Genomic DNA, 25,546 nt, shown 5'->3' on the forward strand with positions numbered 1-25,546 from the left:
TTGCTGAGAAGGACTGCTTCCCTGCTGTTGCCCAGCTGACCTCTGACTTTGCTGAGAAGTGCTCTCCAAGGGCTTGGATTGAGTTTGCCTCCTGTTTTCTGAAGTCTCAGGGTTAAAAAGACTTAATCTATTCAGGAAAATCCTTGTGTGCTGAAAATCGACGCACAGCCTTCCAGAAATGCCGAACAGCCTGCCTTGCGATCAAGAAATCACTGCACAGCTGAACCGGAACGAGGCAGCCCGACTTCCCAGGTGGAAATTCGATGCAGCGCCTGTTCCTCGACAGAAAATTCGACACACAGCCCTACCGGATCGACGCGCAGCTGAACCAGAATGACGCAGCTGATTCCCCAAGAGGAAAATCGATGTAGCACCTGCCGTGTGACAGAAAATTCAACGCATCACCCTACCAGATCGATGCAACGCATGTGACTTCTTCCAGCACTCCCAGGATTTTCCTGCATTGTCCCTGGGCGTGAAAAACACCTCTCCATCACAGTGAGGCACCAAGACTGCGCACCAAAAAACTTCGCAAGCTCCTTGCAGTGTGGAAAGAATCAACAAAAAGTCTGTGCCTCCTCTGAAAATCCGACGCACACCTAAATATTTCCATGCATCTCCTCCTCTGTGATCTCCGTGCCTGTTATTTTTGACACAGACCAGTCTGTGTAATCAAGAGAACTGTTGATTTTGAAGATTTAAGACTTTTTTTAAACTTGCAAGAGGGATATTTCAACTTGTGCCACTGAATCATTATCGTTTTGACCTTATTTTCACCAGATAAATATTATCTACTTTTATAATCCTGTGTGGTGTATTTTTGTGGTGTTTTCAATGTGTTACTGTATAATTTATTGCACAAATACTTTACACATTGCGTTCTAAGTTAATTCTGACTGCTCAGGGCCCAAAAAAAAAAACTTCCTTCATGAGTATTCGTGTAATGTCCATACAAAAAGATTTGTGTGCTGTCCATACACAATATTGTATACACTGTTAGTATTGCTAACAAGACTGATATCCGGATTGGTCAGCTGTCAAAACAAACTCATCAAAGTAAATACATTTCATAAGAAAACCATTATACACTCAAGATTTCCCCCCACCTGCAAGCAGGGCTACCGAGCCTCCAATGCGGGGGCTGGTGGTGTTTGCCTCTAATGGCACCTTCAACACTTGACTCTGTGCAGTAGGGTAGGCCAGCAGTCACAGGTATCGTAGGGACGTAGTGTGGGGGTGCTTCTAGCACAGACCCCAACAGTCACTTCCCAGTGCTCGCCTTTGGTAAAAAGAAAGAACTCCGAAAACAGAGTACTATACACTACAAGGGGTATAGGCATTATGAATACACCCCTTACTTTTGATATTTTTCTTCTTACATGACAATTGACTACCTCTTCTGAATAAATATTTTATCTAAACGTTGTCTTTCGAAAAGCTTGTAATTTTTTGACTTTACTTAATCATTCACACTCCCTGACCTAAAACCTATTTCACTGCGCACGCACTAATATAAGTGATCACATCCAGAACATGCACAAACAAAGCACAGTGCACCAATGCAAGTAATTTTCCTTGGACTGTCTTTGCACAGATGCCTTATTTATTGCATACCCTTATTGTCTGTGCACTACTTAGTGCATCTTTAGCCTTGTTAGATGCAGACTGGCTGAGGAGTTTTGTCTGCCTTTTGAACTACCATTAAAAAAATGAACATGTGTTTAAGACAATTTAGTTTGGGGGCTTTAGGGTGCATTTAACAGAAGTCATTTTCGTCCTAATGAAAAAACACTGAAATGTGATGAATCTTTATAGTCTAAAGATTCGAATTGTTAGAGACATATTTGTATTGGTTGCTCCTTGGGCCCCGGGGAATGGTCACATTCCCTTTCCCAAATGCTACCTGTGCAGAAGACAGTGTTTTTTCTTTTTTAATGGTCTGTGATATTGGTAGGTTCATTTCCCAATCTAATTTCTATCCAAGTTGTAAAACGTGCTAATGAGTTTATATTTTAGGATCAAGCATTGGGAGGTAGTAAGAACAATTTGGTATGTCAGAGTTATGAGTTTATGATGATTTTAATGAAAAAAAAACCCCATAAGACTGAATTGTGATGTTCATTGTAGAGGTAAAATCAAACTCAGATCATGTTGAATGATGAGTATGAAGGGAGGAAGATATTCTCACTCTCAAGAGATCCACACCCCATTACATTTTATTTCAGAAATCATAACATCCTCTTCCATACACATTTGAGATTATAGTGATAGGGTGAGAAATGCCGAAATGAAGATCGGTAAGGAGCATTAAATCTTCCAGTAGAACACCTGTCCACTCTTTAGGAGTGGATGACATCGATGAGACAACATCTGCACTCAGTTACACCATTACATCTATAGAACAGTAAATAAATGCTACTGAAACTGCTAATCCCTTTAAACGCTGGTCTACCAGTTTTAGGCAAAATGAAACTGATTATGAAAGTACAATGTTAATAAAATATAACACAAATGATAGGAATTGTAACGCAAAAAGAGCTGAGCCGTTCTATCCTTTGCTCTTGAACGATAAATTAAAAGCTGCTGAAATTCAACATCTTCTTGCATATTTAAAGCAAGAGCAATACATTCTTGTCCTAGGCATCAGAGACCATGGGCCAGCTATACTGAGATACTGGTTGCAAAAAGTGGTCAGAAATTCGTAACAGACTTTTTGCGCGCCATACCTAATTTTGAGAAATTATCTATTTAGTAATAGGTTGTTTCACAAAACAAGGAGCCGTAGCTGTGCTCTGAAGGTCTTGCCTGATGAATAATAATTACTTTTGGCTGCAATAGCAAAGATGGTGGCCTGGAAGAGGCAGCAAACCACAATGCCTTTAACTGCACTTCAAAATTGGATTTTTTAAATATTTTAAAGAAGCCCCATTTCTTTAAAGAGAATGGGGCTGTTTTTATTTTATTTTTTAACTTCAGTGAGAGTAGACCACTGCTTTGTCCCTGTGAAGCTGCCATCCTGATTCCCAAAGGGAAAGGGGTCCAAAGAATCAGCACCCACCCTGAAGAGGTAGTCTAGCTTTTCATTGGTTTGTGACTGGAATTATGGTCTCAAACTTTTGACTATACCAACAAATAAAGTGGGTTACATGAATAAAAAAGGGGATTTTCCAGTTTCAAACACTGTGATTTTGGTAGGCACAGGGCTTGCAACTGCAAAATCCCTTAGATCAGTGTTTACCAATCTGCGAGTCGTGACCCTCTAGTGGATTACCATCTGATTTTATTTATTTAAAAAAAATGTTTGTGTTGCAAAAAATCAAAGCAATACATAAAAGCCTTTAAATTCTGTATTTATATTGTCACATTTGCTTCGCTTCAAAGATAGTGGTAAAATATACGACTCTTCTTACCTCTTGCTGCTTATTTTTTAGGCGTCGGCTAGATGGTGCACATGCTGTCTCGAAGAGACGTGTTGTGTTCAATCTGTGGGCTTCAGCCTTCCCCTAGGCTTACTATTTGCTTGCTTCGTCTGTCTCATATTCTTTGTCCCTATTTATTCATGGCATGCATATGTCATGCCTCATTTTGTGATTAGCCCTCCTCACGAGCATAGACCAAGTAGTTGTGTCAATCCACTGCTCCCGTTTTAAAAGTTACACTTTGTTTTTGAGCACTCCATACAAGTGCCCGTGTTTTTACAAAGTCAGCCTCCTCCCACTCAACTCCATTTTGAACTATTTTCTTTGTGTTCTTTCTTAAACAGTGGCGAATTTCACTATTTCCACCAAAAAGGATAAAGCTAATTTAACAACATTGGTCCTTGTTTTATAAACTCACACAATACTTGCATGAAGTGGCATTATATATTTCAATTCAAGCTTTGTTTTACAGTGTGATGGGGACCTCTTCTGTCTGAAAACAGATTAAACAGAATATCCCATCACATTCTATGTGCATTATAAAGCACAGGCTGGGTTATAGCACTTTTTTACATGACTTTCTGCTGTACTGCTATTCAGCAGGGCTAAACGACATTGACAACACCAATATCTCTTGGATTGCTGAGACCTATTGACTTTGCCAATGCTTGTTTAGCATGGAGATTAGTGTTTAGAAAGCCCGCTCACTTTGCAGTAAAAAACAGAAAAGTGAAGTGAATTATGTGACAGTCTTACTGGGGTACATAGAGTGTGAAAGGAAATGCTGTAGGATGTCATTTTTTTGTAACATAACAAAACATACATACCTTTAAAATGTGAACTGCACACATTCAATGGTGGGGGAAGAAAAAATGTAGCACATTTGTATTCATAATTCTGAAATGTGATGGAAACAAAGATTTTAATAGGAGCAAAACAAATCGAGACGCTTTACTTGGTGATGCACAAATGATAAAAATTAAATGAAACTCAATTTCCACACATCATTTGTATGCTAGTTTAATGTGCATATTAAGTGGGCATTTCAAAGAAAAATGTGCTGTCCATAAATAACTATATTCTGCCACACAATGCCAAAATGTCCCGCCTCATGCCTATTAAAACAAGATGGGTCGTGAAAGTTTGTCATTCTAAAAATTGGGTCATGGTTCTAAAAGGTTTGGGAAGCACTGCTTTAGATAACGCTTAAGAGAACATGCCAGAAGTAGTGTTTCAGTAAAACCCACTTACTTCTATTTGTAAGGCAGTCTGCTGCTAAGAAGCACTGACGTCTGTGCCGGGCCACCACCAAAAGCCACCATCTCCTCCTCTGTTTAAGAATACTCTAAAGCTGTTTTTTTAAATCCACTTTTTTCCTCTCCTGTGATCAGGTGTACAGACCCGCAGACTCCGTTCTGATTGATGCCCTATGTTTTTGTCCACAATACATCTTGAGATTTAGAGTACGAACTACCTGAGTGAACTTCACTCCCTAGATTTGAGATGATAGTTTTCTTTAATACTTGACTAATAATTTCACCGAAGTCTCATGTACTCTTGTTGTATTATATTTGTCATCAAGCTTTGTTTTCTGTTGATTGCTGGTAAATTATAGTTTCCTCCCTGCTTTTTTTGTGATTTTACATAGTTAGCTTATGACCTTACTTATGTGTTTTTAGGGAAAGAAAATGCTATGACTGTGAATATAAAATGTATTGTGCAATCGTATTTGTTTATATGCAACTTTATTCATGAGTTTAACGATTTACGTCTCAAATATTTGATGTTCGCAAATGACAAAGTTTTAGTTATTGGACTTCGATTTTTATACATTTGATTGCTCAGTTCAATGTGAAGAAATGTAATGAACCTTGGAACATAATTGAGGGACAGTACAATAGATTGATATACGTCTTCTGTAAATGTTCATTGTAGAATGATTATGAAGATGATGGCGGGCTGGAGTCGAGGAATGGTATGACTCAAGGGGACAAACTACGTGCCTTAAAAAGCCGAAGGCAACCTCGTTCTGCTACAACAGGGGCGCTTAGGTAACACATCAATTTTGATATTGTTTTTCTTCTATTATATTAAAGACATGCAGAACACCAAATTTAACTTTATGAAGATCATCCGATTTACAGGACTTGAAGGTTTATTTGTAAGAGTATATCGGATTTGCTTTTCTAGGTAAAATATAATCTTATATATAACTATGCTTAGATACTGTATTTGCCTATCTTCCAGCCCTCATAATATATTAAGGTAGGAATTATCCACTTTTGTTATTTTCTAATTAACATCTGTTGCAGCGTTTGCACTGCCATACATTGTGATGTAGATAATGCAACGCAGCCATGAAGCACATCATGTCTGTAGAATTGTTTTCTCCACTTCTGTTTTGTCACTTTTTACATTGCAGTTCTGCTCCCAAGTGTGCACAGAAATCAAATGAGAAACTGCATGAAAGCACACTAAAAGAAAATGCTTCTTAAAACGTGTATTAATCTATAATGCGGTTTGGTATTGCAGCCTGCTTTTCTCCTGTCAAACATACCTTAACTAAATGTATCTGTATCATAAGACAGTGCAAAATCTCACAACAAAAACACAGTAAATATCCGGTTAAATGTAGATTTTCCTAGTGTTAATGACGGAAAGTCTTAATTTTATTAAAGACACGGAGGCGAGTATTATGCCTTCTTTTCTTGCTTTATTTAAAACAGCAGCAAAAAAGAAAAACTACAAATCCCATGAGCGTGGTGAATACCAGCCAATGGGAAACAAACAATAGTCCATAACCAATAACCAATGGATAACCACTTGAACCCTTATGACGTAACTGGACTACGAACAGCCCTCTTTTCTTGCGCTAAAATCAGCTGTTACGAAACAAAGGAAATATAGCTGTCAAAATTAACAGGGCCATGATGAAAGACAACAACTCAGTACAAAAGTTCATGAGACCAGGAAACTGCTGATGAAGGGAAGCACACTGATGATCCGCCAAACAGAGCAGAGGATATGGAGAAAGCGCTGACGATGACGATCCCTCCGAACCCTAGGAAATTGGTTTAAGTGGAAGGTTGAACCGCCGATGGCACTAAAGGGAGGGAAGATAAATAAAGAACAGTAGTTATCAGGAAAACAACGGGTGGGATAATACTCGCCTCCGTGTCTTTAATAAAATTAAGACTTTCCGTCATTAACACTAGGAAAATCTACATTTTATGACAAGACCGGAGGCTCTTATTATGCATGTTTAAAGCGAATTAATAACATTCATAATCGTATTATCAATTGGTTTACAATAAAATACTTTAAACACATTGTCATTGGACCAATCTGCAGATCTAAGAATGTCCTCCAGACGGGAACCCGCCCAGAAAGCTTTAGACGCCATTGCACCCCTGGAAGAATGGGCTCCAAATATGGAAGTGTCAATGCCAGCCAAAGACATAATCCACTTGACCCAACGAGCCAAAGTAGCTGCGGATACGGGCTTGTGAGGTTTTTGAAAGGAAATGAGCAATTGGGAGGAAGAGGACGTTCTTAGATGTGCAGTCATATTCTCATATGCTTTCAAACATTGTGCTACACACAATTTGGGATGATTAGGGAAATAAGGGTAAAACACAGATTGCAAGTTAGTTTTTGTTCTTCTAGAAATAGTAAATAATACTCTTGAAGGAGTAAACTGACGAGAAGAAATATCTAAAGCTTTGACATCAGAAATACGTTTAAGTGATACTAGGCACAATAACATGGCAAGTTTAGCCGATAACATCTTTAAAGAAAGAGCCGAGTTATCGGGCCAGGAAAGAAAGAAATTCAGTACAATGTTAACATCCCACAAAGTTCTATATTTGGGAAGAGGAGGATTAGAACATTTTACTCCCTTTAAAAGTCGTCAAACAAGCGGGTGTTCTCCCGCTGGTCTTCCATTGATGAGACAGTGATTCGATGAGATGGCGGACCTGTACAGATTAATAGTACGGAACGCTTTGCCCTTGCTAGCCTCTGCTGCAAGGAAATTCACTAGGAAAGTAACATCTGCTGAAAGGGGATCGATGTGTTTTCCCAAACACCAGCTGTGCCATAAAGACCAGGCTGACTTGTATGCATTCCTAGTGCCGGGGGCCCAGGACTGTTTGATATATTCCGAAGCTTGTGACGAAATGCAAGGGAAAGACTGGAAATTCCCGAAATTTTCCAGGCTGACAGGGCAAGAAGGTTGTCGATAATGAGGTTGTGAGGTCGTTGAAGGGGATCTAGAAGAAGATCCGGGAAAGAAGGAATGAGAAAAGGAAAATCTATTGCTAGTTCCAGAAGAGTTGGAAACCAAATTTGGGATTGCCAAAAAGGAACGATAAGAATTAAGGTAGCTTGTTGACGTCGGGCTTGGGCAAGAACTCTGCTGATCATAACGAAGGGAGGGAAAGCGTACGAAAGGAACTTGGACCAGTCCTGAAGGAAAGCATCGCAGGCCAGAGCTGAGGGGTCCGGTCTCCAACTGTAAAAATGGGGAAGTTGTGTGTTGAGTCGTGACGCGAATAAATCTATCCCCATGGGACCCCATCTGTTTTGGAGAAATTGGAAAATTGCGGGGTGAAGCTTCCAGTCGCTTGAATCGTGAAGATGACGTGAATGCCAGTCGGCGATGGAGTTTAGAGATCCTGGAAGATACTCTGCTTGGACTGAGATTTGATTTGCGAGACAAAACTCCCAAAAACTTTTGGCCAGTTCTGCTAAGGGTTTGGATTTCGTACCCCCTAGATGGTTGATATAGCGGACCGCGGAAATGTTGTCCATCCTTAAAAGAATAGCGCAGCGTACCCTGTTCTTTGCTAGGCTTCTTATCGCAAAGGAGCCTGCAAGCATCTCTAAACAGTTGATATGCAATTTGGACTCCTTCGCAGACCATGGACCTCCAGTCGAGATTGGTCCACATCGGGCCCCCCAACCTGTTAGGCTTGCATCGGATTCTAATACAAGATCTGGGGCTGATGGAAAGATAGTCCTTCCGTTCCATGCATCTAAATGGTCTATCCACCATTGCAGTTCTATGCGGGAATCGTGATCTAGGGGAATAACGTCTGCGTAAGAAAGCCCTCTGCGGAGATGTTGAATCTTTAACCTTTGGAGAGCTCTGTAATGCAAAGGGCCTGGAAAAATGGCTTGAATGGACGAGGAGAGGAGACCGACGACCCGGGCAAGGGTTCTCAGGGAAATGGAAGCATGACGAAGAATTTGAAGAATCTCTGACTTTATGGACTTGATTTTTGCAGAAGGAAGAAGCAACGTGGACGAAACTGAATTTATAAGGAAACCTAAGAATTCTATAGTTTGGGTAGGAAGAAGAATAGATTTCTCTTTGTTTATGATAAAGCCAAGGTCTGTCAAAAGAGAACAAGTGAGGTTGAGATGGGACGAGAGGAGATGAGGAGATTGATTCATGAGAATTATATCGTCTAGGTAAATAAGGAGTCTGACTCCTTGTGCTCTGAGGTGTGCAGTCACTGGCTTCATGAGCTTGGTGAAACACCATGGAGCTGACGACAGACCGAAAGGAAGAGATGTAAAGTGATAAAATTGGTCTAGCCACTGAAACTGAAGAAACTTCCTGTGTTCCGGGTGAATTGGAACTACCAGGTAAGCGTCCTGTAAATCCAAACGAACCATCCAGTCGTTTTGAAGAAGAGAATCTCTGAGATGGAGAATGGTTTCCATCTTGAAGTGGCGATAAACCACAAATTGATTGAACGACTTGAGATTGATCACCGGCCTCATTTTCTTGTTCTTCTTCTGAACTAAGAAAATGGAACTGGTGAAGCCTAGCGGATGAGGAAAAGTGGGGGCAATAGCTCTTTTTTGAAGGAGTATCTGAACTTCTGAGGAAATAAGAGCGGACATATCTGTAGAAAACCGTGGAAGAGATGGAGTCCCTGATTGTATTGGAGTGGAATAGAATTCCATTGTGTAACCTCGAACAGTATTGAGAACTCAAGGGTCTGAAGAAATCATTAGCCAATTTGGGAGAAAATGACAAAGCCGACCGCCCACATGGACGGAAGACGGAAAAGGAATTACCTGACTGGGTGGCATTTCTGTTGTTCCTGAAGCCTCTGTAACGGAAACCTCTGGTTCGTTGTGGATAAAACTGGGGCCTGAAGTCTTGGTAAGAAGAATTGTAGGATTGGTTACCACGGGAGCCTTGGTTGTAATATGAACGGCCGGCAAAGCGGCTCCTGCCTCTGCCGGCCCTGTTGAAAACCCGTTGGTGGAACATTTTCTTTAAGCATTGTTGCGCCTTGTCGATTGACGTAAAAGTGGCCACGTACTTGCCTAGTTCCTTGATAAAGTTATTGCCGAAAAGGCAACCTTCTGTGTTGGAAAGCGCTTGAAGTGAAGCCAAATGGACTAACTTGGGATCCAGTTTGAGCAAAATTCCTTTGCGGCGTTCTTGCGAAATCGCAGCATTTGCATTGCCTAACAGAGATACAGCTCTTTGGACCCACAGCGAAAGTTCTTCGGGATCCATCGTGGAACCATCGATTCTGGCGGACTCCGCCATGTCAAAAATACGTGTGAGTGGTCCAATGATGTCTAATAATTTGTCTTGGCAAGAAGACCAGGCTTTATCTACCCCTTTCCTGGGGTCCTTGCCAAATTTAGTGAAAAAGGTGAGGATGGGTTGGTCGATAGAGGGAGTAACGGATGCCTTATGCTCTAGAGAGGGCCGAGGACACTCGGATTTAAGTTTGGAACGAGTTTGTTTATCTAAAGGACAAAATAACTTGGTTGAAATGTATTCTCCAACGTGAGGAGCCGGAAACCATTCAGTTGAGTTGGGATGCAATATGAACGAGGGGTCAAACATAGGCAAACCTTCAGAGTCTAGCAGAGGAGTAATATTATCAGAAGACGTTTTAATTCTTTTAGGAGCAGGGGCCGAGTCACAATCGTCCTGATCAGATGGGTCAACATCTGAGTTCACATCTGGAACCTCGTCATCTGTGTCTGGAATGGAGGTGATGACTACAGGAGTCGAAATGTTCTTGGATTTTGTCTTGCGTTTTTGAGCAATGCTCTCCGTGACTCTTTTCTCCTTAATTGGAGCCTTTTGAGGAGCCGCGTCCTCTGCCATGGGTGAGGGAACCTCACAAACTTTCTGCGCCAATTTATGAGAAGTCTTAGAAGTAAGTGAAGGGCGCTGTCTGCATTCCCCTGCAGACTGGGCATTAAATGTATTATTAAACATTTTTAAAACGGAAGATTCCAGTGTCTTTGACAAATTATTCATTGAATTATTCACAGCTTGTTGAACTGTATTTTGAATAAAATGACTGATGTCTTGCTTAATAGCAGAAACCTCCTCAGGATCCTCCTGATGTGAGGTTGAACTGCCTGAATCCATGTTTGGAGCAAACTGGTTAATAAGGGGTTAATGAAAAAGGAAATGGAAACTAAGCCACAGCTCCGCCCCAGGGCGTGTTTAACTCTGCCTACTGAAATCCCTGATAACGACGGCAGGACTGGAAGGGGATGACGTTTCCGGAAAACTACTTGAGAAACGGTATGGATTTCCAACGTAGGAGCGGCGGTGAGCGAGGCAAACGCTGTGCGAATAACAGGAGGCAAAACGAGAGAGAACCGTTCCTCGCGCGTCGTCGAGATAATGGCGCGCAGCGAGAAACGGTTAAATCCGTTAAATGAAATTAGCGCGCGCCGGAGAGCGTGAAGGCACCACTGAAATGCGGCAACATGCCGACTAGGACAGACATGAAGTTAGTATCAAGTAAACATTACGCCGTGCGCATTAACCGTGAAAGTATTATACAATGTAAGAGAAAATAAAAAGTCGACTTAACTGGATTACGAGCAGCAAGAAAAGAGGGCTGTTCGTAGTCCAGTTACGTCATAAGGGTTCAAGTGGTTATCCATTGGTTATTGGTTATGGACTATTGTTTGTTTCCCATTGGCTGGTATTCACCACGCTCATGGGATTTGTAGTTTTTCTTTTTTGCTGCTGTTTTAAATAAAGCAAGAAAAGAAGGCATAATAAGAGCCTCCGGTCTTGTCATAAAATTGAGATCACACTGTCCCGCATAAGTCCAAGGGTCATTTTCTTGCAACATTGATTGTTGCTTGTCCACCTCAGATCATCTATTGGTGCTATCTGGCGAGGTTACTATTGCCCTGAAAAGTTTCCCAAGTGCCATGCAGTTACACAGGAAAGGCATCAGCAGGCTAGGTGTTTGTGAGGGTGTAGTTGAAAATGTTCATAGCTAACAATTTCACTCATCAATGAATCCATATTGGTTCAGTCACTGAACTGTTCGTGGACATGAGTCCTGATCTATTACTTTTTCCCCAAGTGCACACACAGAGACAAATCTTACAAGTGAACATTTTCAATGAGTTCAGTGTGGCAGGTAAGTAGTTTAAAGCCTATAAAGATGTATAGATTGGCATGTTTGAAACATCTGTTGATGGAGAAAAGAGTTGAGCACATGGTTTTTCGAATATCTCTGCTCTCCTAACTTTTTCAGCTAGCTTACCCAGTCGTTTAGTGTGTTGTTACATAACAGCATATTATTTACTTTTCCTTTATCTTTTCAAATGTGGCCACTGCAACAGGGGTGAAACAACTCTGAATTCTCCCGGAAAGTGCCCTGATATGCCAATCTAATCTGAGTAAATGTGACAATGTAAACACTCTGCTTCCTGTTGAAAGCAAAGATCTGGAAAAGTAATAATATGACTGCAGCGAATAACCTTGCCCACACAATGCTTAGCCGGAGCCTGCCACGTTTGACCCATGTTTAAATTCGCTCAAATGGACAAATAACTTTTCCAAGTAGAGCTAAATGTATGAGTGAGGAGAATCAGAACTACCCAGGAGCTACAGAACCATCAGCAATTAAATACGTTTTGTAATGGGTTTTCAGAGTTTCTTTCTTAAGATGGGTAAACCTAAAATAGATTTTTATTTACCCAAATGTCCTTCAGTAATGCAGAAATTGAGCTGAAAATAAACCATTTTGCGCAGGCCCAAAAGTTCCAAATGAAATGGACTGTGAGTATCGCGAGCTCGTCTCAGTGGACGAGAGTCCGAGCCACTTGCTTGCCTGAGGATCTTTCTTTTAAAATAAAAGTAGAGCTCAGCGCGCTTGTGTTTGACAAAGTATATTTGAAAGTGGCCCTGAAAAAGTGAAATGTTAGTCACCTTCATCTTAATGAAACTAGTGTGCCCAGTCACCCACAGTAAATGTGTATCCCATTTATATAGATGTGTCTGCTCATTTCCCACAGAAGTTCCTCGAAGTTGAATGCCCATCTCAGAGGTGGTTTATTAAGTAGCGTTGCCCTCTAGATGTCCCACTGCTTATAAGGCAAAGTCTGCTGAGCATCCTGAGCAGTAAGTGGTAGGCCTATCATCGGACACAATCACAATGTCATCAGCAGAAAATGAAACATGAAAGTGGCTTTCAAATGCAACAAACATGATTAATATCCAGAGCTATTTTACGAAACGAATAAAGAGCCCTGTACATACAGTGAAGAGACCAATTCATTATGTGGAGGGCCTTCCATGCTTCAAATAGGCAGCTGTGCCGCGTGAATGGTCGTCCCTGAGCGTTTGCAAGGTTTATAATGTTAAGGGTTTGCTGAATACGCTCTATAGAGAGGACACCGGATAAATCTCCAGGGTTCCCTAGAGCTTACAGGGGAAAGCATCAGGTTTCTGATCAAACCTTACAATCCACATTTGAAAAGGAAATCGGATGTATGATAAACAGACAGAAATTGTAATTTTCATTCAAGTGTTTAAAGATAGGGAAGTGTATTGGTATACCGGATACTGTACTTTCTGAAATTCTGTTTGGAATAATTAGCAATAATCATGACAGACTGCTTCTACAATGTAAGTTCAAGTGTCATTGAAGTGTTGCTAACATGGCGTTTGAGCCATTTATGTCACCTCTAGGCACATGCTGTTGTGCTTTTAGACCATGGTATCCCAGGCACTACATTGCGCTCGACTTGCTTTTCTTATAAGGTCTCCTTTATAAGCACAACGCTCCCTGTGTTACACTGCTTTCCACATCCTTTGTAGGTCTAAGTTGATGGCAACTTTCTACATTATTCTTCTATTACTAGTTGATTGTGTGCCTCTTTACTGCTAAATGCAGATCAACGTTTCAGAAAATGTCCTCCCAGATTTGGTTATTGTTATTGGCATCGTCTGTGTTTTTTGGGGAATACTATTACTACTTTGTTTCCTCCAAAGAATTGCTTTAGTCTATCTGCATTACTCGAGTATTAGCCTTTGCACTGGCCTGCTGAAGAAATGTCTTCCTAAGCTACAGAGGTCAGATTTATGCTGCTTGACTCGCACTCCGGCTGAAACATAATGACCGTATCAAGCCTGCAGTATCTAGCTCCGGCCGAGGGGAGATTGCATTTCTGTACACTATGTGAAATCCACAGTTCACTCCATGATCACGCCCTATCATACCGAGCAGCCTCAAAGACCCCCGCAATCAACCTCCGCAAACGTACTGTGCTATTGGTTCAATAAGGTTTGCATTGAAGAACCTTCAAGTTAGTGTCAACTCTCTGGAGCTGTTTATATCTCTCCTTATGAGTCCTTATGACTAAACTTCTTATAATTCAGAAAATAATTGAAAACTCATCTATTGTAATCCGCCTCCAGCCAGTCAGATCTGACTTAGACATCAGTAAATAAAATCAGCTCCATTAATCTTGTCGTGGCACATTTCCAGTGTTGATGACTTCTTGTTTAGTCATTTCATTCTAATTCATTTGCCACAAACCCATTATTCAAGTTCTTTCTTATGTCTTCTCCACATTCTTTATGGAGTGGAGTCAAATAGATTTCTCCTAGAGAAATGCAATGCAAGGAGGGGGCCTTGTCTCATTTTCCAGTCACTGTGTTCCTTTAATATTTGGGAGGGGTGGGGTGCAACCTCTGTATAAAAGCCAGGTTCTGATTTATTACAGGCAACTGGTGACATCTCTGTACTAATGAAATGACTTAGCTGTTCAACTGTAATAAGTTGTTACCGTTGAATTCTGATGTCACAAACCCAATGCCTGAGCCAGCAGCCAGGATGAAAGGCAGGTCACAGAGCTTAATTGCAGTGGAAGTTTAAAAACTTGGCTTTTCGTTCCCATGCTCTGCTTTTCTAAAACAAACAGTGATGGACAGAAAAAATCTACACATGACAATATTTATTTTTTGTACGATACAGGATTTTTTTTTTTTTTTAACATGGTTTGAGCCTCATTAGGTCCTGTTTTCGGAATGTGGTGTTTCTGTGCTTTTAGATTACAATGGACACTGCTGGCAGCATTTGCATTTTTCAACAAGAAGGTAGCATGTGTATGCATGTGTAAACAAACTTTTTCTTAAAATGAAATGTTTTCATTTCTTAAAATGAAATGTTTTCATGGCCCACACAGCTTTTGTTTGATCAGCATGGCGCCCGCTTCATGGGTGCCTTGCCTCATGTTTGTGGTTTTCTAGCATTTCTCCAGAGTTGGCTTGTTTTGAGTAGCTATGACCTTTTTTGTAAACCTGGCTGTAAATTGTGGTCTTATCTCGGACTTTACCATGAGAGGATTTCCTCACGTCTCTCAACCCCTCTCGCCTTGCTGCTTCAGCCGTTCCATCAACCCCTTCCTTTCCATGTGCATCGAGTGAGGCAGCAAGAGGCTGGGGCACCTGCTCAGACCTGGATCACTTTTGTTTCCATTCACAGCTGTGCTCTCATTTCATCTAAAATGAGGGGAGGCATTAGCAGAGTGAGTTAGGCCCATTTTGTTTTATTTTTTTAAATAATTTGCCTGATAATTCCCAGCAAACAATCTCACGTTAAGAAAGACGGTCATTGTACTATTGCCTGACAATACCTGTTTCTTTATAACTGCCTCTGACTCAAACAGGGTAATGCCCGGTTTGATTCGCCTGAGATACTCTATCGCTTGGTTAACTTGATACACAGGGCCAGCTCGTAAGTCACAGCAATAGATTATTTACTTAACGCGTACCAAACTACAGTAAATAATGGCAGAGAACACAAATGCATCACGTTACTTAATTTACAGCACAACTGGGCGCACACACATGTAAATGTCTGTGTCCTCGTGTTCAGCTTTCTAGTGCTCATGTAATATAAGATCTATGGGTAACGGCCAAGTACACTAAAAATGTGGTATTACCTGCAGATTTAGATTTCAGGTGGTTAAAGTGAGGAATAACGTGGTACTATAACTGCACATTATTTATTTAGCAGCCAGGGCCAGCTTGTGATTCACAGCAACAGATTATTTTTCTCAACACATACCAAACTGCATAAATCGAGAACACTTTTCCAATAGAACCTGCATCCAGCGGATTACATTTCTTTTATTCTGTACCTTCTGTGTACCGAAAAAGGGATAACATGTGACAAACCTTCATATAAGTCTTGTAACTTAGATACAGTGTCAACCATTAGCCTGGAAGGAATAGTTAAGCCAATCACCATTTAGCACTTAACACCAGTCCGTGCTTTCACTTCCTCTTAACTAACCTTAATTTGTTTATCAGCACTTTTACTCATTTAAATGTAGTATTCGTTTTCTTATCTTCTAATAGTTTGTTCCCATCAGGCCTCCGCTGCCTGTAGTCTACAAGACTGTTATTCTCACTTTCACTCTAGTGTAACACCCTTCAAGCAATGTTTCTCCATTCCATTAACTTTGGTCACAACCATTTTTGCCGCATGAAGTTTGTTCTATTTTTCCCTTGATGCCACACCTTATGCTAGTCTCTTTTTAATTGAGGCAGTTACGTGTATGTAATTCAGTGGTGCAGTTGACATTCTGTTAGTCCTTTTATTATTTCCAGTAAGATACTGTGCCTGCTCAAACCGTGGTTGCAGCAATTACCTAGGTGTAATGCGCTTACATGATTTTTCTGCACCACATTTGCTGTTTCTAGCATTAGGTGTACCTATGGGCTTACCTACATGGAACAGAATATAAGGTAGTCCTGCCATTTATCAAAATTTAAAAAAAAAACAATATGGACAATAATTGGCCATAAAACTACTCACTCATTCTTTCACACCCAGTGTGTAGTAAGTATATAGCTCTTCAGTCCCTGGCGGCACAGCACCCAGGATAATGTGCTGCTTGGCTAAACACTTATAAGTTCCAAAAGGCAAGACCTATTGGCATGCCAATGCTTATTTTTTAATCTGGTTTAGATTAAACTAGTACTAATATTTTTTTTTTTTATAACCAGTTACTAACTGCTTTTTGACATGTTTATTTTTGCACTTGATTCTGCTTTTATTCTTCATGTCGGTACTATAGTATGTCTGTCTCTCTCAAGTGCAAAACCTCTAGAACTTACATGGTTTGAAGTAAGGGTGTTGGTCTGACAATGTATTGTAAGGAATAAAATTACCCCAGATATACGTTTTAAGTATATTGGAAGCCACCTTGGAGTTCCATTACCTTTTAAAGGAACTTGACCTTTGGCATTTTTCCTCTGTATGGTCACAGAACCTCGTGGTGACTTACAGTAGTCTTATAATGTACGCCAGGTGGCACATTAACCCAAATATCTATATGTCCCTAATTTATACTTGGCCTAAAGAGGTGCTAGGGTGATCTCTTCCTAAATCGTCCTTCAAAGAGGATGGCTTTGCTTCATAATTACATTGGTACCCTGCAATAAGGCCAGCTGATCTTACACTGAAATTTCAACAACGTGCGTGAAAGGTAGTCCTAAATAGTTGATCAGCATGCCATTGGCAGTCTCTACCTCGTAGTCCATTTGCCTATTATACCGAGCAACTAATGATTCTATTATCTGGACTCATTTCCCTGCAGACATTTAGGTTAATATGCTTTCGTGTTTTTATTGCAAGCACATGCTGTAAACGTAAAACGGAGTATGATGCCGCTTATACATCATGGCCATATGCTTTATTACAAATTTTAAATGTAAGAATATTTTAACATAAAAAAGGATAAGGAATGGAAAGGAGAAAGCATTAGCAAAGTAAACCCAACTAACCAGTATGGCATAAAAACCTCGAAAATAGCACTTATAAACTTAATTCTACCCAATTATTATTAGCTAAATATACTTAGAAAAGGAACACTTCTCATAGTCTTTATTCACAAAATATATTGAAGTAAGGATAGTGTGAAAAGACTGAACTGGTTAAGAGTTTTAGGTATAGGACATAGGGATTAAGGTTAGAAATTAGGGACTAGGGATATAGGTGTAACGTTTTGGATTACGGGCTCTGGGTATAGAGTGTTAGATTGTGGGGCTAGGAGTTAAAAGTGTGGGGTTAAGGGTTTGAGGTATAGGAATAGGAGTTGGTTATTAACATTTAGGGGTATAGGGTTAAAGTTGTGTGGCAAATTAGTCCGGGTTTATGGTATAAGGGTAAGGCTATACGGGGCTGGTGTGGGGTAGCAGTAGATTGTTGAAGTCTTAAAGTTTAGGGTTAAGTGATGTGGATTTGGCACATAGGTGTTGGTAAGTGGCTAAGGTTTGGGGATGCGGAGTTGCAAGCACAGGTTATGGTTAAGATTATGGGTAGGTGTTAAATGGCTTCGTATAGGGTTATGTATAGGTATTTTTTGGAGTATGGGTATGTGGTTAAGGGTTAAATGTGTGGCGTATATAATTAAGTGGATGGCGTGTAGGGTTAACCACTGTGATTACATTTGTTTAGTGCCATTGTTAAAAATGTGTTAAAGGTGTGAATGACTACTACAATTATTTTTAGTCTTATCAAAAATGAAATATTGCTTTACACAGTAACACTAACAATGCTCTTAATTCAATCACTTCTAAACTGTAGTGTGTTCCACTGAAATGAATTAAGAGTTTTAAAAACGAGCTGATGCTATTTTTCAGTAAAAAAACGAATTAGAAATGTACAAACAACAAGCCCTGGCACTGAAGTGCACTTATGTTTTAGTGGATGTGCTGCACTCCTTTTTTTTTTTTTTTTTTTTTTTTGTGGATGCGCACATATAATCAGGGAAAAAAATGCCGTAAACAAGAGAGCCAGTGGCTTAAGTGGGCTGAACCATTGCCCCATGCTGTTTGCTGCGATGCGCAGAATTAGAATGATAGTTGAACAGACAAATGGATGGAAAGGGTTGACCTAAGCCCATCTATGTATGTACATATCTATGCATTGCTATTTTATTCATGATATTTTTTTCATTAGATGGAGCTTGGTTTACAGCTAAAGCTTTCTGTAGACTAGACCTAAAAAGAGGATTTTTTTTTTCTTACTCATCATGGATGTTAAAGATTCATACATTCTGTATATCATCTTTTTTCTGGTAGATATACTCAAATAAAATATGGGCATCGGCTTTGTGGCGTTTTAGCCACACATGAGAGCCAAGGTCTGGACGTTAAAATCCAGTTGTTCACATTTTAAAGTCAGCATGCAACTAAAATACATTTAAAACACTATGGACCAGATATACAAAAAAGCAATTTTGCATTTTTTAAATAGCGACTTCATAGAAATCGCTATTTAAGAAATGCAAAACGGTATGTACAGAGATAGCGATTTCCCAGTAGCGATTTTAAGAAATCCCAGTGCATTTTAGTCAATGTGCCGGTTTGGCATTTCCTAAATAGTGATTTATTATTAGAAATCAATATTTGGGAAATGCAAAACCAAGGATGGCAAAGGGCAAATTCCCCCCCACCCCCTTAGTGCACCCCAAAAATAGGAGTGCATTTGTAGAGCATACATATGCCTAAGGAGCATGTGTGTGCTCTATTGCAATTTAAAAAAGCACTTTGGGGTGCATTTTCTAAATTGCACCTCGTTACCACTGACTCGAGTCGGTGGTAAATGCATTTCCTAAATGCCCAAGTCAGATTTAGGAAACGCTGTGTACATCAGAAGAGGAATCACAAATAGGAAATCCCTATTTGTGATTCCTTAAGGGCCTTTGTACACAAGAAAAGGCCGTTTTGCATTTCTTAACGGCCCTAAATATCGATTCGGGCTGTTAAGAAATGCAAAAGGGCTTTGTTCATCTGGTCCTACTTTACCGCATTTTTAGTAACGTCAGATTGTCAGTTTATAGGAAGGTCCGTTTTCGTCCTCTCCACCAGTTAGATGACAACTTTAATATTTGCCACCGTTCAAACATATAATTAAAGCCCTTTTGTGAAGCGAAGCGGTTTAGGCAAAAGCTGTGTGAGATTTTCGATTGCCTGGTGGCTGCACGCAATTTAAATAGGAAACCATAAGGGTTTTTTCCTACCTTTAAGTGCATTTAATCATGTTTTCCCTGCATCCAAGAGCACACTCTGTTGTATTTTTTGAAATAATTGTATCACGATTTCCTTGATGAAAGGCTTGTGACGCACAGCTTTTTTTTGGCGATCATATTGAGCATTGTCAAGCTGATGAACAAGCAATTCAAAGGCTTGAGTGCAGGCCTGTTTTTTTCCTATTGGTTGTTCTGAAATAGATAAAATGGAGCAAGCATGTCAGTGCTTCCCGTTTTATTAACCGGTTCTGTGCCAAGGACGTAATGGTTACGTCCTGCGGCACAGTGCTGCTGTGCCCAGGACGTAATCATTACGTCCTGGGCACCCAGCCCAGAGGGAGCGCTAGCGCTCCCTCTTTGGGGTTCGTTCATTTCCCCCCCCCCAGCCCCCCAAGTCTGGGATGGAAGGGGAAGCCCTTTCCCCACCCCCCTGTGACGTCAGCACGCGCTGATTGTCACAATGCCTCCTCCTTCGCGCTGGAAGCTCAGCAAAGCATTTCTCTTCCGATCACGTGGAGGAGGCAGAGGTTTCAAAGGGAAGGAAATGTATTTCCTTCCCTTTGAAATGTCTCTGTGTTTTGGCAGCCGAATTGAATGCAATCCGGCTGTCAAAACGCCCACTAGACACCAGGGATGTATTTTTCAAAATGGAAATTGGCATAAGGGAGCGACCCCATGGGCAAGGGTCGCTCCCATAGGGGGGAAATTATATTTAGACCATTTATGCCCCCCTTGGGCTATTTTTATGAGGCCAATCTGCCCCCAAGGGGGGCAGAAACCACTAGACACCAGGGAGTTTTTTTTTTTTGTTCGTGAATTTCACGTAAGGGGAGCGACCCCATAGGCAAGGGTCGTTCCCCTGTGGGGCAAATTTATTTTAGGCCATTTCTCACACAGCTTTTGCCTAAAATCCACAGGTAGGCACTTTGCAGAAAACACCTCTGTTTTCTGTGAAAAAATGTGATGTGTCCACGTTGTGTTTTGGGCCATTTCCTTTCGTGGGCGCTAGGCCCACCCACACAAGTGAGGTACCATTTTTATCGGGAGACTTGGGGGAACGCTGGGTGGAAGGACATTTGTGGCTCTTCTCAGATTCCAGAACTTTCGGTCACCGAAATGAGAGGAAAAAGTGTTTTTTTTGGGCTAAATGTTTTTGGTTTGCAAAGGATTCTGGCTAACAGAACCTGGTCAGAGCCCCACAAGTCACCCCATTTTGGATTCCCCTAGGTGTCTAGTTTTCAGAAATGTGCTGGTTTGCTAGGTTTCCCCAGGTGCCGGCTGAACTAGAGGCCAAAATCCACAGGTAGGCACTGTTTTCTGTGAAAAATTGTGATGTGTCCATGTTGTGTTTTGGGCCATTTCCTTTCGTGGGCGCTAGGCCTACCCACACAAGTGAGGTACCATTTTTATCGGGAGACTTGGGGGAATGCTGGGTGGAAGGAAATTTGTGGCTTCTCTCAGATTCCAGAACTTTCTGTCACCCGAAATGTGAGGAAAATGTGTTTTTTTTTTTTTTCTTTTTTTTTAGCCAAATTTTGAGGTTTGCAAAGGATTCTGGGTAACACAACCTGGTCAGAGCCCCACAAGTCACCCCATCTTGGATTCCCGTAGGTCTCTAGTTTAAAAAAACGCACAGGTTTGGTAGGTTTCCCTAGGTGCCGGCTGAGCTAGAGGCCAAAATCTACAGGTAGGCACTTTGCAAAAAAACACCTCTGTTTTCTGTAAAAAAAAACAAAAACAAATGGGATGTGTCCACGCTGTGTTTTGGGCCATTTCCTTTTATGGGCGCTAGGCCTACCCACACAAGTGAGGTACCATTTTTATCAGGAGACTTCGGGGAACATACAATAGCAAGACAAGTGTTATTGCCCCTTGTCTTTCTCTACATTTTGTTCCTTCCAAAGATAAGAGTGTGTAAAAAAGACGTCTATTTGAGAAATGCCCTGTAATTCACATGCTAGTATGGGCACCCCAGAATTCAGAGATGTGCAAATAACCACTGCTCCTCAACACCTTATCTTGTGCCCATTTTGGAAATACAAAGGTTTTCTTGATAGCTATTTTTTACTCTTTATATTTCAGCAAATGAATTGCTGTATACCCGGTATAGAATGAAAATCCACTGCAGGGTGCAGGTCATTTATTGGCTCTGGGTACCTAGAGTTCTTGATGAACCTACAAGCCCTATATATCCCCGCAACCAGAAGAGTCCAGCAGATGTAACGGTATATTGCTTTAAAAAATCTGACATTGCAGGAAAAAGTTAGAGTAAAACGTAGAGAAAAATTGCAGATTTTTTCACCTCAATTTCAATATTTATTTATTTTTCAGTTATTTTCTGTAGGAATCCCTTGTATGATCTACACAAATTACCCCTCGCTGAATTCAGAATATTGACTACTTTTCAGAAATGTTGCGGTTTCTGGGATCCAGCATTGGTTTCATGCCCATTTCTGTCACTGACTGGAAGGAGGCTGAAAGCACAAAAAAACGTAAAAACGGGGTATGTCCCAGTAAAATGCCAAAATTGTGTTGAAAAATTGGGTTTTCTAATTCAAGTCTGCCTGTTCCTGAAAGCTGGTGATTGTAGCACCGCAAACCCTTTGTTGATGCCATTTTCAGGGAAAAAACCACAAGCCTTCTTCTGCAGCCCCTTTTCCCCATTTCTTTGAAAAAAAAAAGACATTTTCACTGTATTTTGGCTCATTTCTTTGCCTCCTTCTGGGGAACCCACAAATTCTGGGTACCTCTAGAATCTCTAGGATGTTGGAAAAAAAGGACGCAAATTTGGCGTGGGTAGCTTATGTGAACAAACAGTTATGAGGGCCTAAGCGCGAACTGCCCCAAATAGCCAAAAAAAGGCTCTGCACAGGAGGGGGAAAAGGCCTGGCAGCGAAGGGGTTAACTGATTGAGGAACAAAGTTATAGATAATTTATTGTGCAGTAATTTCTTTTTAATTTTTTTTTTTTTTTAGATTTTTAAAAATCATTTAGAGCCTACAAACTGTTGATGGTCACAGCCTAGTTCCCTTAACAAATGCTTCTGGGAGCTTTTCAGTGTTTGAGTGATTTAGAACATCTTTCCCTACAAACAAAGGACACACTATGGCTTTCACCTAATCTTAGTGGTCGTGCTCTAGGCAACATGTTATGTACAATGGTATTGATTAATATAGAAAACAGCCCGGAACAAACACATATAAGGCAGTGGTGGCTGCTGGTATTTGAAAGTGGTGAAGGTAAGAGCAATGTATGAATTATAGCGTGACCGAACGGATCAAGCCTGATGTTTGAGAAGAGAAAATGTTTAAAAATCGGTATATTTTGGTAAAAATTTTCAGTTCTATTTATGTGATGAATGGATCACCAATACAGCTCTTATACTAGATTTGGCTGCCCATCCTTTCTCTACTCAAGATGTGGTGTTACTACCAGAGCTGCCGACTTTAGAACTGGGGAACCAGGTTTAATTCTTGGCGCTGGCTCAACATCCTGTGATTCTAGGCAAATAAGTTAATCTCTCCTGTGCTTACAAAATGAATGTGACCTTGTATAATGTAATTGGTGTGTATGTAAAGGCTGATTTGCACAAAGTGACACTAGAAAGCCTGGATTAATTATGGCTTCCCTTCTTAAATTGTGTGATCTTAGGCAAATATTTTATTTTGCCAAAACTCCATTTTCAGCATTATCAAGTATGAAAGTGCTTTCTAATATGTGAGTTCAGATAACCAGTTTGTTTGATTTAATAGACTATGATGTTTATAATAATCTGGGCTACTTTCAGGGTTTACATGCCCTTTCACTGCCAATTAGTTCACTAGTGGTTCATGTTTAAAAACTATCAGTTTTAAAAATCACTTTTCAGTGTGGTGCTATAATGCGACTTGTTAATGCCAGAGCCTTCACATGTTAAAGAAATAGTTTTTTTTATTTTTTATTTTGAAGAGTCATAATAATATTTTTAATTAGGTTTTGTTTTGTGATTTACACAGCAAACATTTGTATGCTCTGCTTGTGCAGGGCTCTAAGAGTCGAGGCAGAGTCTTGATTTTGATTAATTTGTTGGCTCACCCATATGTCTCCATGTGTTTATAGCAGGTCACGATTGAGAGTTCAGGCTGCAGACAGTGCACGTTGTTCGCAGTGCTTGCCATTGGGTGAAAAGGCTGTTTTACTACACTATCATCTATTGTCACTGCCTTGGCATCTCAGCCCAGCGCACAGATCGTTTATGCAGTACATAGAAAGGAAGTTGCCTAATTAAATTGCAAACTTGCTTTCTAGACACAAAACATTTGTCCGGGATAAATGATTACATTTCAGAAATACATACATTCTGTGTCTAGAAAGCAAGTTGCCCAAATTAATTCAATTGGGTGGATTGCCTTGTAGACACGGAACGCACATCCGGGATAAATGACTTTAAGAAGCATTCTCAGCCAGGCAGAATTCAGAATGCTTATGCTGTTACATAGCTGCCAAGTTTCCCAGGTCCAAGCATGATGTGATACTCCAGTCAAGATTTTTTCTTTTAATTTTGGGACATGAAGTCACGTTTTGTAATGAGACAAACAAGACTGAAAATCCCAGTATTCCAAGAAAAATCCTGTACTAGAGAAGCACATTATGCATGGACCTGTGAAACTTGGCAGAGCTGCTGTTAAAGGCACAGCAAGTCCCTAATTTATTGCTTGCTGCACATTTTGCTCTCCCTCTTTCTCTTACTAGAGAGAGAGAGGGGGGAGCAAATAGTGGGAAAAGGAGAAGGGGGCGACTGGGCAAAGACAGAGAGAACAAGCATTGACATCTGATAGGTTTCACCTTTTTCTTTTCTTCTATCTAACTGGCTTAAAAATATTTGAAAAATGTTATAATAATGTTTGTTTTATGTTTTGTAAAACAAACATTATAATATCTTTCTAATATTTGTAAGCAAGTTAGATAGAAAAAAAGATAAAGGCGAAACCTACTGGCACGCAGTAAAGAAAGAAGACAGAAGACGGCATGCGGGACAGAAGACTGGAGCGAAAGAAGAATACGGCATGCGGTAAAGAAGAAAGAAGCAAGAAGTCCGTGAAGAAAGAAGACAGAAGACTGCAGTGAAGATGGCATACGGTAAACAAGAAGGAAGACAGTGAAGAAAGAAAACAGAATGCAGAAACAAAAAAAGAAGACAGACTGCAACGAAGAAAGAAGACTTCGAAGAAAGCATTGAAGAAACGAGACAAGAGCAAAGTAAGAAGACTGCATGCAGGAAGAAAATAGACAGCAACAAAGAAAGAAGACAGAGAAGACAGCAGCGAAGCAAGAAGACGTCACTGAAGAAAGAAGATGGTTTGTAGGAAGAAAAAAGAAGTACCTTCAGCATCGTAGACTGAGGAAGGACCCTGGCCAGTGTCCACAGGGAAGTGACTGGAAGTCAGCACATGCAACTCGACGGCAAGATCAGCGAAGAGACTAAGACGATGACAGGAAGACCCCAGCGCCTTGAGACCCTTACAGGTGAGTAGCTGCGCTTTACACTATTGATTGAAGTGACTTGAAGACGATGTGCTGGCCAATCCGAAGTTTGTAAATAACAAAAGATTTTGCAAGCATGCATGCGTGAAGGTGAAACCTAAAACGGAAAGCAAGGAGAAGGGAGGAAAAGAAGGGAAAAGGAGGGAAAGAGGTACAGTACAAAGAGGTGTCAAACTAATCATAAAGAAGGCAAGTCAAGACCACTTACCTCTACAGTCTTTTGTCCGGTTGGTTTTGCACTGCAGTGGACATATTAC

The 25,546-nt window shown here is 40.6% G+C and overlaps 1 protein-coding gene across 4 annotated transcripts in view; it reads left to right on the forward strand.

Annotated features, from left to right (window-relative positions):
- Window positions 1-25,546, forward strand: part of CDC14A (cell division cycle 14A) — a 332,599-nt gene that overhangs the window by 258,998 nt on the left and 48,055 nt on the right. For all 4 annotated transcript variants that reach the window (XM_069232173.1, XM_069232175.1, XM_069232172.1 and 1 more), the window contains one exon: window positions 5,355-5,470. In XM_069232173.1, the coding sequence (XP_069088274.1) occupies window positions 5,355-5,470 (116 nt within the window). The remainder of the gene's footprint in view (window positions 1-5,354; window positions 5,471-25,546) is intronic.

This window comes from Pleurodeles waltl, chromosome 4_2, assembly GCF_031143425.1.
Source record: "Pleurodeles waltl isolate 20211129_DDA chromosome 4_2, aPleWal1.hap1.20221129, whole genome shotgun sequence".
Classification (NCBI taxonomy): Eukaryota; Metazoa; Chordata; class Amphibia; order Caudata; family Salamandridae; genus Pleurodeles; species Pleurodeles waltl.